At 40.2% G+C, this 16,794-nt stretch overlaps 1 protein-coding gene across 2 annotated transcripts; it reads left to right on the forward strand.

Annotated features, from left to right (window-relative positions):
• The first annotated feature begins 266 nt into the window (after positions 1-266).
• On the forward strand, positions 267-9,072 carry ZMAT2 (zinc finger matrin-type 2). 2 transcript variants are annotated; one of them, XM_026017684.2, is made up of 6 exons: positions 267-369; positions 708-801; positions 2,089-2,212; positions 4,805-4,878; positions 5,341-5,486; positions 6,178-9,072. In XM_026017684.2, exons 1-6 carry the CDS (start codon positions 352-354, stop codon positions 6,319-6,321), a joined length of 600 nt encoding a protein of 199 aa, XP_025873469.1. In that variant the 5' UTR covers positions 267-351; the 3' UTR covers positions 6,322-9,072. The 2 variants fall into 2 exon arrangements, with proteins under 2 accessions (XP_025873469.1, XP_072605905.1); XM_072749804.1 differs by having other exon boundaries at positions 341-605.
• Positions 9,073-16,794: the final 7,722 nt, after the last annotated feature.

Genomic DNA, 16,794 nt, shown 5'->3' on the forward strand with positions numbered 1-16,794 from the left:
AAATTAGAAACTTGGCAAACGGATGCACAGTTGCTTAAGACTAGATCAAAGGGCCCTGATCCAAATTGCTTCCTTGTTTATAAAATAGACCAGTTGAATTAAATCAGCCCTTAGATGATTGTTTAGAAAACCAAGGCAAGACATTAGTACGCGCCCTTACTTCCGTGTTGCTTCATGCTCTCCATGCGCATGCACCATTTCCCTGGGTCAGAGGAGGGGCCGACGACCCTGTTTCCGAAGTCCTTAGCTTGTTTAGAACGCGAAACTCTAAGCTTATTGGAGGGCAAGCTTGCTTTACGGCTCAGGGCCGCTTTTTACGTCATTTTCCGGCTTCCCATTCACTTCGTGAAGATGGCGTCGGGCAGCGGGGTAGGTGTTGTGTGTGAGGAGGCTTTGGTCGGGGGGCAGAGGGTGCCTTCGTAGCGCGGAATATCCTGCACCCAACTGGCTTCTCGACACCTCCTTGCGGTCCAATGGTCCGAGTTCAAGAGCTTCCTCGTAGGGTCCTGGCACAGGGTCTGTGGAATCGCGGAGAACTCTTGGGTTGGGGTCCTGAGGCCACCTCAGCCTTCTGGTGCGGTGTGGAGAGTCTTCGCTCTCGACAGGTCCGGGGGGTCGCCTTGCCGGCGGCGTGGACGCGGTTCCCTCCGTTTCTCTAGGGTTCCGATATGATTAGCGACGAATCTTGAGCGCTTTTTTCCCTACAGACAAAAAACTTGGACTTTCGCCGAAAGTGGGACAAAGATGAATATGAGAAGCTCGCCGAGAAGAGGCTCACGGAAGAGAGAGAAAAGAAGGATGGTGGGTGCCTACTCCCTAAAGGGCAGGGGTATCGTAGAGGTGAAGCCATAGCTGGAGAGCGGGTGGGGAGTTGAAATGCGATGTCCTGGTACCTTGTGTAACCTCTGGCTGAATGTTGCCTCCCTGGTTCTCCATTTCTTAATGTATAAAATGGGAGCGAAGAGATGGACTGAATATACTCAGAGGTATTTCCCAGCTCTGTTTCCTCTGCTTTCTTGCCTTCTTTTTGCTTAGCTCGTTTTGTACTTTCTTCAAGTGCAGAGAAGAGAGGAGAAGCCTTAGTAGTGACAGAGATGTGGAGTATTTTGCTGCTATGACTACTCCTATTGAGGATACTCTTTCCGTTGAAGTCACTTAAGGGGAAGAATATAACTGGTCCAATCAAGTCCTTCCCCTGTGGCCTGAGAAGAGTGAGGGTACTGGGAGGAATGTGTGATTGTTTCAGCTGGTGGTTAGTAGTACAGTTTCTCTGCTTTGTACAATGTTACGGAGTTGGTTCTCCTCTCCTAGTTAGAGAATCCACTATACAAAAAGAATCCTTATTTTTTCTTATGCTTTCACTTTACTTTCACACCACCTTGCACAAACTGATCTTTTTAGTTTTGATCTAATTTGTACAGTAGCAAGTAGCAGATATTGCCTGAATGTTGGTCCCATTTAGAAAATCTTCCCCAGCCTTCTAAAGATTCTTTTTTGTGTGTTACACTTGGGGTATCTGTCTGAAAGTATTACTGAGTGTCCTTGCTTTTTTTATTTTTTATTTATTTATTTTTATTTTTATTTATTTTTATTTTTTATTTATTTATGATAGTCACACAGAGAGAGAGAGAGAGGCAGAGACACAGGCAGAGGGAGAAGCAGGCTCCATGCACCGGGAGCCCGACGTGGGATGCGATCCCGGGTCTCCAGGATCGCGCCCTGGGCCAAAGGCAGGCGCCAAACCACTGCGCCACCCAGGGATCCCTGTCCTTGCTTTTCTTTTAAAAGTTTACTCTTTGTGAAAATTAATTCCTTCCTTGAATTCAGTTAACAATAAAAAAAAATTGTTTTTAGACTTATTGGCTTTGAAGTGGAAAAAAGCTATGTGGAGTTTAGGGTTTGCATATCATTTTTTCCTGTGTTGAGATTCTCCCTAGTTGCTGCTAGAAGTGGTTTTTGTGTCCCCTGCTTCAGGCTTAAGAAAAAAATGAAGAGTAGACATCTGTATTTTGGGTTTCATGCATTTCTTTTCGTTTCTGCTTAAGAAACTGTAATAATAAAAGGACTTTCTTCTGTCTTATATTTTAGGAAAACCAGTACAGCCAGTCAAACGGGAGCTTCTCCGGCATAGGGACTATAAAGTGGACCTGGAATCCAAGCTTGGGAAGACAATTGTCATTACCAAGACCACGCCACAATCTGAGATGGGAGGGTGAGTGACTTTTCATCTTTTTCAGGAGCCAAGACTAGGTCTAATAAACTGTGTTGATTTTAGCAAGTGTCGAGGAGAGGTTCTCTGGCTCCAGGATAGCAATCATGTTACTTATAATTCTATCTTTATTTTTATTTATTTTTTTAATAGTCCTACCTTTAGATACTTCTTTGTGTCACTCCTGTCCCAGGCCTCAACTAAACATGGTAGTGTCTCTAGGAGGGGTTACTCTGTAGACCTCCTTATATTGGCGCTGTAACTCTTTCTTAATATTTGAAGAGGAAGAAATGAAGGAAAGGACTCCTGAAAACATTTCTAGGGGAGAGATTTCACGAGCTAGAATGGAGCCTAGAAGCTGTTGATGGTGAATAAAGGGAGTTGAGGTTCCAGACTGGCTGCAAAGGTTGTAGTTGTTACGGATTGCTTGGTTGTACACTTTCCTCCTAGACCAAGACTATGACCCATGAGAAGAGGTGTCCTGTAAGGACTTTTGTTTTTGCCCACCACTACTACAGTATTCATTTACGTTTTCTAGCAGGAGGGCAAAACAGATAGCAATGAGTGACATGTCTGAATTGCTTAGAAAACTCACATCGGATCCCTGGGTGGCTCAGTGGTTTGGCGCCTGCCTTTGGCCCAGGGCATGATCTTGGGGTCCTGGGATCGGGTCCCATGTCGGGTTCCCTGCATGGAGCCCCCTCTCCCTCTGCCTGTGTCTCTGCCTCTCTCTCTCTCTCTCTCTCTCTGTTTCTCATAAATAAATAAATAAAATATTAAAAAAAAAAAAAAAACACCTCACATCATTCTTTTCTGTATTAGTTACCTATTCCTGTGTAAATTAACTAACTCACCAAAATTTAGCAGCATAAAACAGATAGCTAACAATTTGGGTAAGTAATCTGGAAAGGCTTACCTCTGGAAAGGCTTAGGGTTTCACAAAGCTGCAATGAAGGTGTCTGCTGGGTCTGCATTCATATGAGGCTTAAGTGGGGTTGAATGATTTGATTGAAAGCTCTTTCATAGTGCTTTGGAGGCCTCACTTCTTTGCCCCATGGGCCTCTAGTGCTGTTGACAATAAAGCAAGTGGCTTCCCAAGAGTAAGACATGGACAGGCTATTTATTTATTTTAATTTTAATTTTAATATTTTTTTTATTGGAGTTCGATTTGCCAACATATAGTATAACACCCAGTGCTCATCCCGTCAAGTGTCCCCCTTAATGCTCGTCACTCAGTCACACCATCTGCCCGCCCACCTCCCCTTCCACTACCCCTTGTTCATTTCCCAGAGTTAGGAGTCTCTCATGTTCTGTCACCCTCTCTGATTTTTCCCACTCTTTTTCTCTCCTTCCCCCTATAATCCTTTTCACTATTTTTTATATTCCCCATATGAGTGAAACCATATACTGTTTGTCCTTCTCCCATTAACTTACTTCACCCCGCATAATACCCTTTAGTTAGACATGGACAGACTAACACTGCAGCCTTTTTAAAAAAAATTTTTTGTTTTTTTTAAAGATTTTTTTATTTATTTATTAGACAGAGAGACAGAGGGAGAAGCAGACTCCACGCAGGGAGCCTGATGTGGGACTCGATCCCAGGTCTCCAGGATCACAGCCCGGGCTAAAGACAGCGCTAAACCGCTAAGCCACCGGGGCTGCCCCTTTTTAAAAATTTTTAATAAAGATTTTACTTATTTATTTATTCATAAGAGACAGAGAGAGGTAGAGACATAGGCAGAGACAGAAGCAGGCTCCTCTCAGGGAACCCAGTGCGGGACCTGATTCCTGTACCCAGGATCACGCCCTGAGCCGAAGGCAGATGCTCAACCGCTGAGCCACCCAGGCGTCCCAGAAGCCATTTTTTTTTTTTTTTATAGCCTATTCTTGGAAGTGACACGCGTAATTTTTGAAATTTTTTTTTTTAAGATTTTATTTGAGAGAGACTAAACAAGAGAGAGAGCATGGGCAGCGGGAGGGCCAGAGGGAGAAGCAGACTCCCCAGTGAGCAGGGAGCCAGATGCCAGGCTCAGTCCCAGGACCCTGAAATCATGATCTGAACTAAAGGTAGATGACTTAACTGACTGAGCCACCTAGGTGCTCTGAAATATTCTTTTGGTCACAGGACAATTCTAGTACAAATTGGTAGGGAACTGCACAAGGTACGCATACCATGAATTTGAGAATCATTGTGGGGCTATCTTGGAGTTTGGCTACCATACTCTTCCACGAGGTAAGGCTTTATAAAAATGAGAAGTGCTGCCTTGTTGTAAACAGAAAATTTGCCTGAAAATATGAGGTTTTTAACATTTATTTATACATTTATTTATTTATTTATTCATTCATTCATTCATTCATTCATGAGAGACACAGAGAGAGAGGCAGAGACATAGGCAGAGGGAGAAGCAGGCTCCATGCATGCAGGAAGCCCCGATATGGGACTCGATCCCGGGACTCTGGGATTGTGTCCTGAGCCAAAGGCAGATGCTCAGCTGCTGAGCCACCCAGGCATCCCCAAAAATGAGTTTCTTAGTTGAAAACATTAAGATCCTTAAGCTAGATTTGACCACAAGTGCTGTTTCTTCTGTTCGCTAGGTATTACTGCAATGTCTGTGATTGTGTGGTGAAGGACTCCATCAACTTCCTGGATCACATTAATGGAAAGAAACGTAAGGCTTGGAGGTAGTTTGTGACTAGGACTGCGATTGGGTTTTGGAGATGGGGTAGGGGAAGGAGTGGTTTCAGTTGAATCTTTTTTTAATGCCTGAGAATTTCTCCGGTTGCTTCATCCTTTACTTCATTATCTAATGTTTCTGGAGGCACTGAGATGAGACACTGTTTTAGGCTCTCAACAAGCTCAGACCACAGTCTTTTCCAAGGCCTCGCTGTCCCCACTGGTATGCATTTGCTCACTATGGGCAGTTGAAAGCCACTTGCATCTTGCTATTTGTAGCTGCTGCTTCTGGGAACAAGTAAAGCCAAGGGTTGTTTATTGTTGTTGTTTTCCAGCTATAATTATTTTTGCTGTGTATTACTTTATGAAAAAATTTTTTCTTTTTAATGTCAAAGACTTTTTGATGGCCTGAAGATATTGTAATGTCATTACCTTTTTCGCTATTGATCCCACCCAGATCAGCGAAATCTGGGCATGTCTATGCGTGTGGAACGTTCCACCTTGGATCAGGTGAAGAAACGTTTTGAAGTCAACAAGAAGAAGATGGAAGAGAAACAGAAGGATTATGATTTTGAGGAAAGGATGAAAGAGCTCAGAGAAGAGGTAAGGCTTTTTTCCATCCTTTGTCCTCCAGCTTTGAATTTTATGTTACTAATCATGAGGAGGCTGTCTTCCTCATCCACTCCTACTCTCAGGGGATAGTTGTATCCTGAATCTCTTTGTATTGGGGGAAACATTTATTGCCTTAGAGACTCTTAAGATCTGAAGGATATGGTTATAAACCTATCCTTTTTTCCTAGATTCTGGGCCTACGTTTTTTTCTTTAAACTATAGGAGGGATTAAATTCACCTAGTCCCCAAGAGGCACATAGAACTTGGCTGACTGGGTTGGAATTCTCTTTCCTTCACTTACTAGCTATGACTTTTGGGCAAGTTATATAACTTCTCCATGTCTCAGTTTTCTCATATTAAGAGATCTTAGATTATAATCTACATAAGTGTTTAGATCAATTACTGGCATATACTCTATGCATCAGGGTGATAGTTGCTATTATATGGTTGTTTTCATAACCTTTTTAAGAACTAGAGATGTAGGACTGAGAAATACTCTTCAGAGGCTAAAACTTCTTTTTGTTGTTTCTTAAAATCTTTACTGTGGCTTTTCCTCTGCTCTTGAAATTTTACTTGCCTTTACTATTTTCTCCTAAAGATAGAAAGGAATCTTGACACTCACTTGTCTCTTTCAACATTTGGCTTAGGAGTCTGAACTGATTCTGAGTGATTTCCCCCCTAGGAGGAAAAGGCCAAAGCCTACAAGAAAGAGAAACAGAAGGAGAAGAAAAGGAGGGCTGAGGAGGACTTGACATTTGAGGAGGATGATGAGATGGCAGCTGTGATGGGCTTCTCTGGCTTTGGTTCCACCAAGAAGAGTTACTGAGGCTTTCTATGCTTGGCCTTTTGTTAACTGTGTGTGTGGGGGGGTCATTTTGGGGTGGGGGGACTTGGGAAAGTCCTTAAGAGCTGCAATGGGGGTGGACTAGAGGGTGGGTATTGGTGGTTTCCCTCTACTTTGGGAGAGAACACAGGATGCAGAGGTAATGCTGTGGCATATTCCTTCAGCCTCAGCATATCACTGGAGTCACAGGGCCTCTGCCTGAGTTCCCAATAAAGAAAAACCTCTTCTGAGGCTGCTTTCCCAAACCTCCCCCTGCATCTTTCCCTCTTCATCTGTCCAATCTCTTTGAGCAGCTGACATTTATCCTGTGTTTTCCATTTGTTTTAATTTTGACTCTTGCTTAGCCTGCAGCAGAAGGGTTCTCTGGGTCCCCAGTGTCCAGTTGATAGCACATTTTTGACCAGCCCTCTTTTTTCCCCAAACCTCCTGTGGTTCTCTACTGCCTGTGCATGCATGTGTATTTCTGCCTGGGTCAGTGATATGTGCGGGCGTGTGTGCATGAATTTGTCACATAGAGGGAGCCTGAGCTAGATCCTCAGAGCATTGTTGCCTTGGGGCCTGATGTTCTTGGCTCCCTCAGTGCATGTAACAGGAAATTAAATGGGATGAGTGTTTGGTGTGGTTTTTGTCTGGTGAGTTTTTTAACCTTTGTTTTTCATATGTAGACTGTTCAGCCTTTCCTGTTTGTTTCATTTTATTGAGGATTACTCTTTTTTTCTTCCTTGTGAGCAGGCTCTTGGAAGAACCTATTTGATGCAAAAAAAGAAAAAGAAAAAAAAAACTTTATATGGGAGCCCTTGGGTCTCAGAGACTGTTCAACATGTATAATAAATGGCATTGACTGGGCCTATTCACATTTGGTGGGAACATTCCATATTCTTCCCAGTGTATTGTTTGTTTGTTTTTTTTTCTTCCTACACTGAATATTTACATATAGAGCTGCTGCTTTTTTCTCCCTTCATTTGAGCCCTGTCACTTTTTTTTTCTAGGTTCCTTCAGCACGAGTTGTATTTTCCTCTGATGGGATGTGTGTCCGGAGGAATCTAAACACAACTTTTCCTATAATTTTAGCCTCCTTTGGTCTGTTTTTGGAACAGCAGAATTTAGGGTGGAACTTGGTGTTTTCCTTGCTATCTGCAGTTAGGCTAAGCGCAGGGTTATTCAGTTTTAGCACTGTTGACCTTTTGGGCTGGTTAATTCTTTGTTGTGGAGGCTCTCTTACGCATTTCAGGATGTTTAGCAGTGTCCCTAGCCTCTACTCACTAGATGCTGGTAGCACCTCCTGCCCGAGTTTGACAAATAAGGATGTGTCCCCAGGAGTTGGGGGTGAAATCTCTCCTGCCAGTCCCATTGAGAAGCATTGACAAGCTGTCTCCCTACTTTGGTCTGACTTGAGAATTAGATGGCACAGACTGCTTAACTAAAGAAAAAGGTTTGATATTCCCTGAATTGGGTACTGTGCCAGATCCTAGGGATATAGGGGAAAAATCAGTCTTTTAAACCAACAATAGTTACACAAACTTCAAGCAGATGAATTCTGTAATTTTAACTGGTTCTATATCCTGAAAAGTGGGTTCTGTGTGTGTTAAGAAGGCTGCCATCAGCAGCCTTGGTGTAAATAAGCACAAGGTTTATTTACATTCTCTGTCTCATCTGGCCCCTAGAAGCATCTGAACTACTTTGGGTCCCTTAAAGTACTATGCTCTTCCCTTTGGACTTTTGTACATAACTCCCTTTTTACCAGGCATAACTTTTGCCTATTTTATTTCTGATGCTCAGTCTTGCCATTGGGATCACTGTGAATGTGTGTCTACTGGCTCAAAGTTTCATGTATGGTATTTTTTGGCCAATTGCAGGCAGATTAGTGGATTCTTTCCTTGATAGGATTATGTGCTCTACAGGTCATTCAAGTAACAGCTTTACTCTAGTAGGCTGGGCCCTTTTGCTCTCCCATTTCAAGGCAAGCTGGAGAAAGCATCAGCTGAGTTCCTTGCATTTTTCATTACTCTTCAGGAAACCGTCTAATTCAGATTGTCTTCAAGTGATTTCTCTCTCTTTGGTACAGTGAAATCTTAACTATGGTCACCTGTACTAAAAAGTGATTTTGAACAACAGGTTCTCTCAATTCTCTTGGGACTGGCAAGTGGGTTTGAGTCTCTAAGGGGTGTGTCTAGGTCATGGATATGTGAAGAGACTCAAGATGGTGACTTGGGAGGGGGGAAGAATGAGATGGAATGGAGATTTAGGAGCCCTGAGCAATCCCAGATAACTCAGGAATCTCCGGAAGAGAAACTTCTTTGGTGTTTGTGGTCTTTCTAAAATCTATGAAAAATTTGCATTCTGATTGAGGAATATGCCTGTTACTGGCCTACATGTGTTCATTTATTCAGTGATTGCTAAGATACTGAACAAGTTGTAGGACCTGGTATTCTTTGCTGGGGTAAGGCATCAGGGTTCCATCTGTCATGGAATTTACATTCTGGTGGAATTGCCTTTTACAGTACCTAGGAACAGAAGTTTGGATGATTTCAGGCACCCCCAGGGACTCTTGCTGCATCGCTCTGATAACCCCCTCCAAAAATTTAAATGTGAAGATTCTTTAATCAGCAATTCTACTCTGAAGTGTCTATCCTAAAAACATACCTGTGTTTGTGTACATATACTTGAAAGTTTACTGCAGCTTTGTTTATATAACAGTGAAACATTTAAAATAAAACTGGTACATTTATTCTTGAACATAATGCAACCATTACTATATATATGAATCAAATTTGTGTATTAACAAGAAAGATCACCAAGACATACTATCAAGTAAAAAAGCACAAAAACAATACCAGACAAATTGATGTCCACAACCCCCCAACCTCCTTCATACAACTATATTATATGTACAGTTAAATATAGAGATTGAGAAAAAGGACTGGAAGGACATACACTGAAATTCTAACTGGTTAACTGGAAGAAATTATGGGAAGAGAAAGGTTAGCTGTTTAACAATGTACATAAAAGGAATAGAGTATTCATGTGGGGTTATTTATTTTTTGGTCCTGAAACCCAAGAATAAATATATGTGGAGGTTAAAATAATGTTTAAAATGCTAACAAATAATACCGTCAAACACCTATTATGGCACCTGAGAGGGGCTGTTAGGTATATCTTGTTCAGTTTCAGAGTTCCAAGGTAAGGCCTTGAATACACCTTGCACCTTTAAACATTCCACTCTTGACTCAGGCACTGTGAAATTGATTTGGTCAAAGAGTGACTCCCTGTGGTTGTTCAGCCAGCATAGAGGCTGAAGGGGATGTCCAGAGACCTGTGGACCAGGTGACTGCTGCAAGACAATAAACTTGGAAGGCACCTGATTGGTAGAGCTCGCTAGGCTGTTAAACAGAGGAGTTCTTACAGCAGCGTGTCCTCAGATGAGCACTCCCGAGTGTCTGGGTAGGGCAGTTGTTTGGATGCTAGAGTGTACTGGATCACTCCTGTTATGATTTAACTTATTTTATCACATGTCCTTGCCAGTCAAGATAATATAATCTAGAGGATGTGGCCAGCTTGTCCCTAGCTGAGCCGTTCCTTCAAGTAAAGCATCTTCTCATCACTCAAGTGATTCAGAACCTTCCAGACCTTTTGCCACTGTGCTGGCTCTCTTCGTTCCCCCACTAATAAGCCTTGGAGAGAGTGTTTTAGAACTCCTCTCCTGTCCAGAGCAGTAGAGTGACTAGGTATCCAGTGGATGTTAAGCATCCTTTATACCAGGAACCAGACTCCTTGGAGATATGGTTGATGCTAGCACTGGAGAAATAAGGAGATGAACCTGGAGTGTCTTAGTGCCAGAAAGTGGGGAAATGCTAACAAAAAACAACCCTAAACAAATAAATGAAAAACTCACTTAAAATTACTTTTGGTGTTTAGTAATGTTTGTGCGTTTGTTCTAGAGGTTACAGTTACACTTGTATCTTCTCAGGTCCTCAAATTTATTTTCCTCATTTGGAATCTATTTTCATTTGTCAGCCATATCTTGACTCCCTCCTACTATGTAACCACAATTATTTTGTTCTGTTTTCTTTTTATCCCATTTTTTAAAGTAATGTTTTTAGGAAAAAAAAAAACTTGCGTACTATTTTTCCACTTTTAATCACCTTTATTTTAGAGATCTACAATGTGATATATTTAATGCTTGCCATCATAAGATTTTTTGAATTTCCCCCCAGTCTCTAGTTGGATAAAACTCATTCTCTTATAAATTCCTCAAGAGAGTTTCCTGAATATTGTATTCTTGAGTTCTTGCATTTTTAAAACTGATTTTTATGGCTTTGGTATTTGAAGGACAGGTGGATATAAGATCTTGGTTCACATTTCTTTTCCTTGAGTTTTTAAAAACTGCTTTGCTGCGTTTCTTTGTATGTTGTAGTGAAAATACCAACCTGATTCTTCCCTTCCTAAATGATTTTGTCTTTTTGTCTGAGGCCTGGATGTTTTTTTTTTTCCTTCAATTCTAATTGATTTTCTAAGGTATATCTCAGAATTGACCATATCAATTTTCCTAGGTTCATGGAGGACCCTTTGGATTTGTAGATTAATGTTTTATTTCCAGAAAGTTTTCTTGTATTATAATTTTGAATGTTGTATCTGTTCCATTATTTTGCTTTTTTTGTTTATATATGTTGGATTTTTTTTTTTTTTGCCTTGATATTTAGCACTTTCTCTTTGATCCTTCTTAATTGCTTTCTTGATTTTTATTTTCATTTCTTGACTGTTTTTCTTTCCTTAATATCACGATATTTTAAGTAAAATATATTTCCCTTGGATAGCGTATAAATTAGTCTCTTTTTTCCCTGAGATGATTTTTTTCCTTCAGTTTTTCCTTTTTTTAAAAAAATTTTTTTACTTAGTTTTTTTTAAAGATTTTATTTATTTATTCATGAGAGACACGGAGAGAAAGAGAGAGGCAAAGACACAGGCAGAGAAGCAGGCTCCATGTAGGGAGCCCGATGAGGGACTCGATCCTCAGACTCTAGGATCATGCCCTGGGCTGAAGGCAGGTGCTCAATCACTGAGCCACCCAGGCGTCCCTCTTCAGTTTTTCCTGATTTTGACTAACTCTTGTCTTATATTTTTCTTTTTGGTCCACTTTGCTCTGACTTATTTTTTATTTGTAATATTTTTTCATAACACCAAATGACTGTTTAAGGTTATTTAATTTCGGTTGGAGTGTCATCTTTGTTTTCCCATTTCATAGTTAGATTTTTTTTTTAAAGATTTTATTTATCCATTCATGAGAGACACAGAGAAAGAGAGAGAGAGAGAAAGAGAGAGGCAGAGACACAGGCAGACGGAGAAGCAGGCTCCATGCAGGGAGCCTGACGTGGGACTCAATCCCAGGTCTCCAGGATCAGGCCCTGGGCTGAAGGCGATGCTAAACCGCTGAGCTACCTGGGCTGCCCTCATAGTTAGATTCTTAAATATATATATTCTCATTTTTTTGTTGACTTATTATAATGCCTGCCATTTTCTGTTCATTTTGAAATGTCTTTATTTCCAGGTTCAGCAATTGCAAATTAGGCAGGCAGTGTGAGTGTGCTCTTCTGTTGGAAGTTTGAAGTGAAATAGAATGTGCTTTTTTTGGAGGTGGAGCCCAACCTGGCATTATTCTGTGGAAAACTGAATGCTACCTCATTTTTTTTTTGCTTAAAAAAATTTAATTGTGGTGAAATACACAGATCATAAAATTTACCACTTCAGCGATTTTTGAGTACAGTCAGTAGTATTTACATTCACGTTGTTATGCAACCATCACAGCCACCCATCTCCAGAACTTCTTTCACCTTGTAAAACTGAAACTCTGTATCCATTAAACACTCCAGTGCCCACCCTCAGCCTCTGACAACCACTATTCTCTCTCTCAATGAATTTGACTACTCTACGTACCTTAAATAAGTGGAATCATACAGTGTTTGTCTTTTTGTGACTGGCTTTCTTTTGTATGTGTGACTAGCTTATTTCACTTTGCATAATGTGCTCAAGGTTCATGTATACTGTAGTATGTGGCAGGATTTCCTTTTTAAGAATGAATAATATTCTGTTGTATATTTATATGCCACATTTTGTTTATCCATTTATTCACTGATGGACACTTGAATGGGTTGCTTCCACCTCTTGGCTGTGGTGAATTAGTGCTGTTATGAAGGTGGCTGCACAAGTATCAAGATCTTACTTTAAGCCCACTTGCCCTTTAGTGTAGAGTTTAAGGGTCTGGGCTCTGGAAACAGAGTACAGGGTTCAAACCATGGATCTAGAACATCCACACTCTGTAATCTTAGCCAAATAACCACACCTGTCACACTGCTTTCTGATCTCAAGACATTAACATTCAAAGCACCTAATTTGTATAGTTCTTGTGAAAACTCATTGGATTGTGGTGCCTGGCTGGCTCAGTTGTTAGAGCATATGACTCTTGATCTTGGGGTTGTGAGTTTGAGCCCCATGTTGGGGGTAGAATTTACTTTAAAGAAAATGAGGGGTGCCTGGATGGCTCAGTAGGTTGGGCATCTGTCTTCAGCTCAGGTCATGATCCCAGGGTCCTGGGATCAAGCCCAGTGTCAGCAGCGTTCCCTTGCTCAGTGAGGAGTCTGCTTCTCTTTCTGCCCCTTCCCCGCTCCTTCTCTCTCTCTCTCTCTCTCTCTCTCTCTCTTTCTCTCTTTCTTTCTCTCAAATAAATATTTAAAAAAATGAAATGGAGGGGCACCTGGCTGGCTCAGTCAATGGAGCGTGCAAACTCTTGATCTCAGGGTTGTGAGTTTGAGCCCCACGTTGGGTATATAGATTCGTTAAAATCTTTTTTTTTAATTCCACAATTAATAAAAATAATATGCTTGGAACAGTAACTGACTCATAATTAGTGAATTGTTATTACTGGTACATCAAATAACTTAAGAGGATCAATTTACTGTCAACACATCACAAGTCACTAAAAGTTATTGACATCAAGTACAACTACTAGATAATAAAGAGGGCAAGATTCTGCCTTCAGTTCTTTTGGCTATATACTCAGAAGTGGGATTGCTGGGTTACATAGTAATTACTTTTCTTAGTTTTTTGAGGGACATTCATGCTGTTTTCTATAGCAGCAACAGTATTTTACATTCCTAAAAACAGTGAAGAATTCCAATTTATCCATATCCTTACCAACACTTGTTATTTTGTTTCTGTTTTTTTTTAATATTATAGTAGTCGTTTTAATGGGAATGACACGAATCCTCTATATTCTTTCATGTTTATTTTTCTGTTATTATTGTCTACATCCATAAAATGTTGGTATTGTATTGGGATCATACTATCTATTAATTTGGAGACAACTGACATCTTTATGATAAAAGTCCAAGGGTCTTACTTTAAGAACAAGGAATGTTTTCCACTTGCTTAAGTCCACATTTGTGCTTCTTAGAAGGACATTAAATTTTTCCACGTGTGAGATTTTGTACATTTCTTAACAGATTTACTTTTAAGAATTTATCTTGTTTTGTTTATAAGTAAGATCTTCTATTCCTTAACACTTTCTAACTTGTTATTCATATATATGTGAAGATTGCTGATTTTTGTGTGTAAATTTTATGTCCTGACACTTTGCTAAATTGTTTTATACTTCTTTTCCAATTAATATACTTGTTTGTTTTCCTTCTGTGTCTACATTTGATAATTACTCCAATGTAATGTTAAAAAGTAGTAAAAATAGAAAGCATCATTGCCTTGTTCCTGACCTTTATTAGAATTCTTCCACTGTTTCCTCATTAAGTAAGATGTGTCCCTAACATGCTTATATATGTGTGTATGTATAATAATATGTGTATAATGTGTAAAATATAATTTTAAAAAAGATTTTATTTATTCATGGGAGACAGAGAGAGAGAGAGAGGCACAGACACAGGCAGAGGGAGAAGCAGGCTCTATTCCATGCAGGGAGCATGACGTGGGACTCGATCCCAGGTCTCCAGGACCACACCCTGGGCTGAAGGCGGCCCTAAACTGCTGAGCCACCCGGGCTGCCCAAAATATAATTTAATGCACACACATGGTGACCTTAGACATACAGGCAATTCCCATTTTAATTATTTTTAAAAATCTGAAAAGTGTGTTGAATGTTATAGAAGGGTCTTTTAGCACATAGGGAAGGAATTGTTACTTTTCTTCTTAGATCTACTGATTTGGATAAATGATACTATTGTAATTTGTAATGTTTCATTTTTGCAAATATGATAAATTCCACTTGGTCGTGATGTATTATTTATATAATGTGTTGCTGGATTTTGTTTGCTATTTATTTATTCTGCCTCAATAACTGAGTCTGATCTGAAGTTGTATTTTGATTTTATTTTTAAAACAGTCGTAGGTTTAGAGAAAAATTTCGTAGGAAATACAGAGAGGACCTCTGTGCCCTCTCTTCCGTTCCAGCTTTCTGTTATTAACATCTTGCATTAGTGTGATACATTTGTTAAAATTTATGAACTAATATTAATATATTAACATTAAAGTCCATAGTTTTATTGTTTACTCTCTTTGTTTTATAGTTTTGTGGGTTTTGATAAATGCATAATGTCATATTTTCACCGTTAGAGTGTATTATAGAATAGTTTCACTGCCCTAAAAAATGCCCTGCACTCCACCTTTTAATCCTACCTCCCTCAAATCAAACTTCTGGTAACCACTGATGTTTTCACTCTCTCCATAGTTTTGCCTTTTCCAGAGTAATATATAATTGCAGTCTTTTTTTAAAATTTTTATTTTATTTATTTATTATAGTCACAGAGAGAGAGAGAGGCAGAGACACAGGCAGAGGGAGAGAAGCAGGCTCCATGCACCGGGAGCCCGACGTGGGATTCGATTCCGGGTCTCCAGGATCGCGCCCTGGGCCAAAGGCAGGCGCCAAACCGCTGCGCCACCCAGGGATCCCTGGAGTCTTTGAGTCTTTTTTTTTAAAACTTTATTTATGATAGTCACAGAGACTGTGAGAGAGAGAGAGAGAGGCAGAGACACAGGCAGAGGGAGAAGCAGGCTCCATGCACCGGGAGCCCGACGTGGGATTCGATCCCGGGTCTCCAGGATCGCGCCCTGGGCCAAAGGCAGGCGCCAAACCGCTGCGCCACCCAGGGATCCCTATGATAAGGAGTCTTAAGAGTATGTAGCCTTTTCTTTTTCTTTCTTTCTTTCTTTCTTTCTTTTTTTTTTTTTTTTTTTTTTTTTTTAGTATGTAGCCTTTTCAACTGGCTTCTTTAAGTTAGCAATATGCATTTAAGATTCCTCCATACTTTTTCATGGCTTGATAGCTCTTTTTTTTTTTTTTAAGTCACTCAGTAATACAGGCATACTTTGGTTATTATTCTTTACTGTGCTTCACAGGTAATGTTTTTTCCCTCTTTTTTTTTTTTTTTAAACAAATTGAAGGATTGTGGCAATCTTGTGTTAAACAAGTCTACTGGTACCATTTACCCAGCAGCATTTGCTCACTTTGTTTTTGTGTCACATTTTGGCAATTTTTGCTATATTTCAACTTTTCATTATTAATCATATTCGTTATGGTGATCTGTGATAAGTGATCTTTGATGTTACTATTGTAATTATTTTGAGGCACCATGAATTGTGCCAGTATAAGACAGTAAACCAGAAGAGCCTAAGTGGCTTAGACCATTAAGCATCCAACTCTTCATCCAACTCTCAGCTCAGGTCTTGATCTCAGGATCATGAGTTCAAACCCCACATTGGGCTCCATGCTGGGCATGGGACTACTTAAAGAAAGACAAAATATATAACAGTGAACTTGATCAGTAAATGTTGTGTGTATTCTTGACTACTCCACTGACTGGCTGTTCCCCCATCTTGTTCCCTCTTGTTGGGGCTCCCTATTACCTAAGACAACAATGTTGAAATTAGTAATTAATAACCCGACAATGCCCTCTAGTGTTCAAGTTTTAAAAAAAAAGTAAAGCTAGAAATGATTAAGCTTAGGTAGCAAGGCATGTTGATTAGACAAGTTGAACATTGGGCCTCTTGAACCAGTTAGCCAAGTCGTGAGTGCAAAGGCAGTGTTCTTGGAAGAAACTGAGAGTTCTATTCCAGTGAACACATGAACGATAAGGTGAAACTGCCTTATGGTTGATATGGAGAAAGTTTTAGTAGATAGAAGATCAAACCAGCTACAACATTCCCTTAAGCCAAAACCTAACCCAGAGCAAGGCCCTAACTTTCTTCAATTCTGTGAAGCCTGAGAGGTGAGGAAGCTGCAGAAGAAAACTTTGAACCCAGGAAAGGTTGGTTTATGAGGTTTAAGGAAGGAAGGTATCTCCATGACAATTAGACATGAATAGACATTTTTCTAAAAAAGACATAGAGATAGCCAACAGACACATGAAATGATGCTCAACATCACTAATCAGGGAAATACAAATCAAAAGTACAATA

Source organism: Vulpes vulpes, chromosome 2, assembly GCF_048418805.1.
Source record: "Vulpes vulpes isolate BD-2025 chromosome 2, VulVul3, whole genome shotgun sequence".
Taxonomy (NCBI): domain Eukaryota; kingdom Metazoa; phylum Chordata; class Mammalia; order Carnivora; family Canidae; genus Vulpes; species Vulpes vulpes.

What these genes read in the sequence shown, in the direction of transcription:
- ZMAT2 (XM_072749804.1), top strand. Translation starts at nt 474, where the DNA reads ATGGTCCGAGTTCAAGAGCTTCCTCGTAGGGTCCTGGCACAGGGTCTG. An exon ending in CCACAATCTGAGATGGGAGG is followed by an intron (nt 2,213 to 4,804) that starts GTGAGTGACTTT and finishes TCTGTTCGCTAG; the next exon opens with GTATTACTGCAATGTCTGTG. An exon ending in TCACATTAATGGAAAGAAAC is followed by an intron (nt 4,879 to 5,340) that starts GTAAGGCTTGGA and finishes GATCCCACCCAG; the next exon opens with ATCAGCGAAATCTGGGCATG.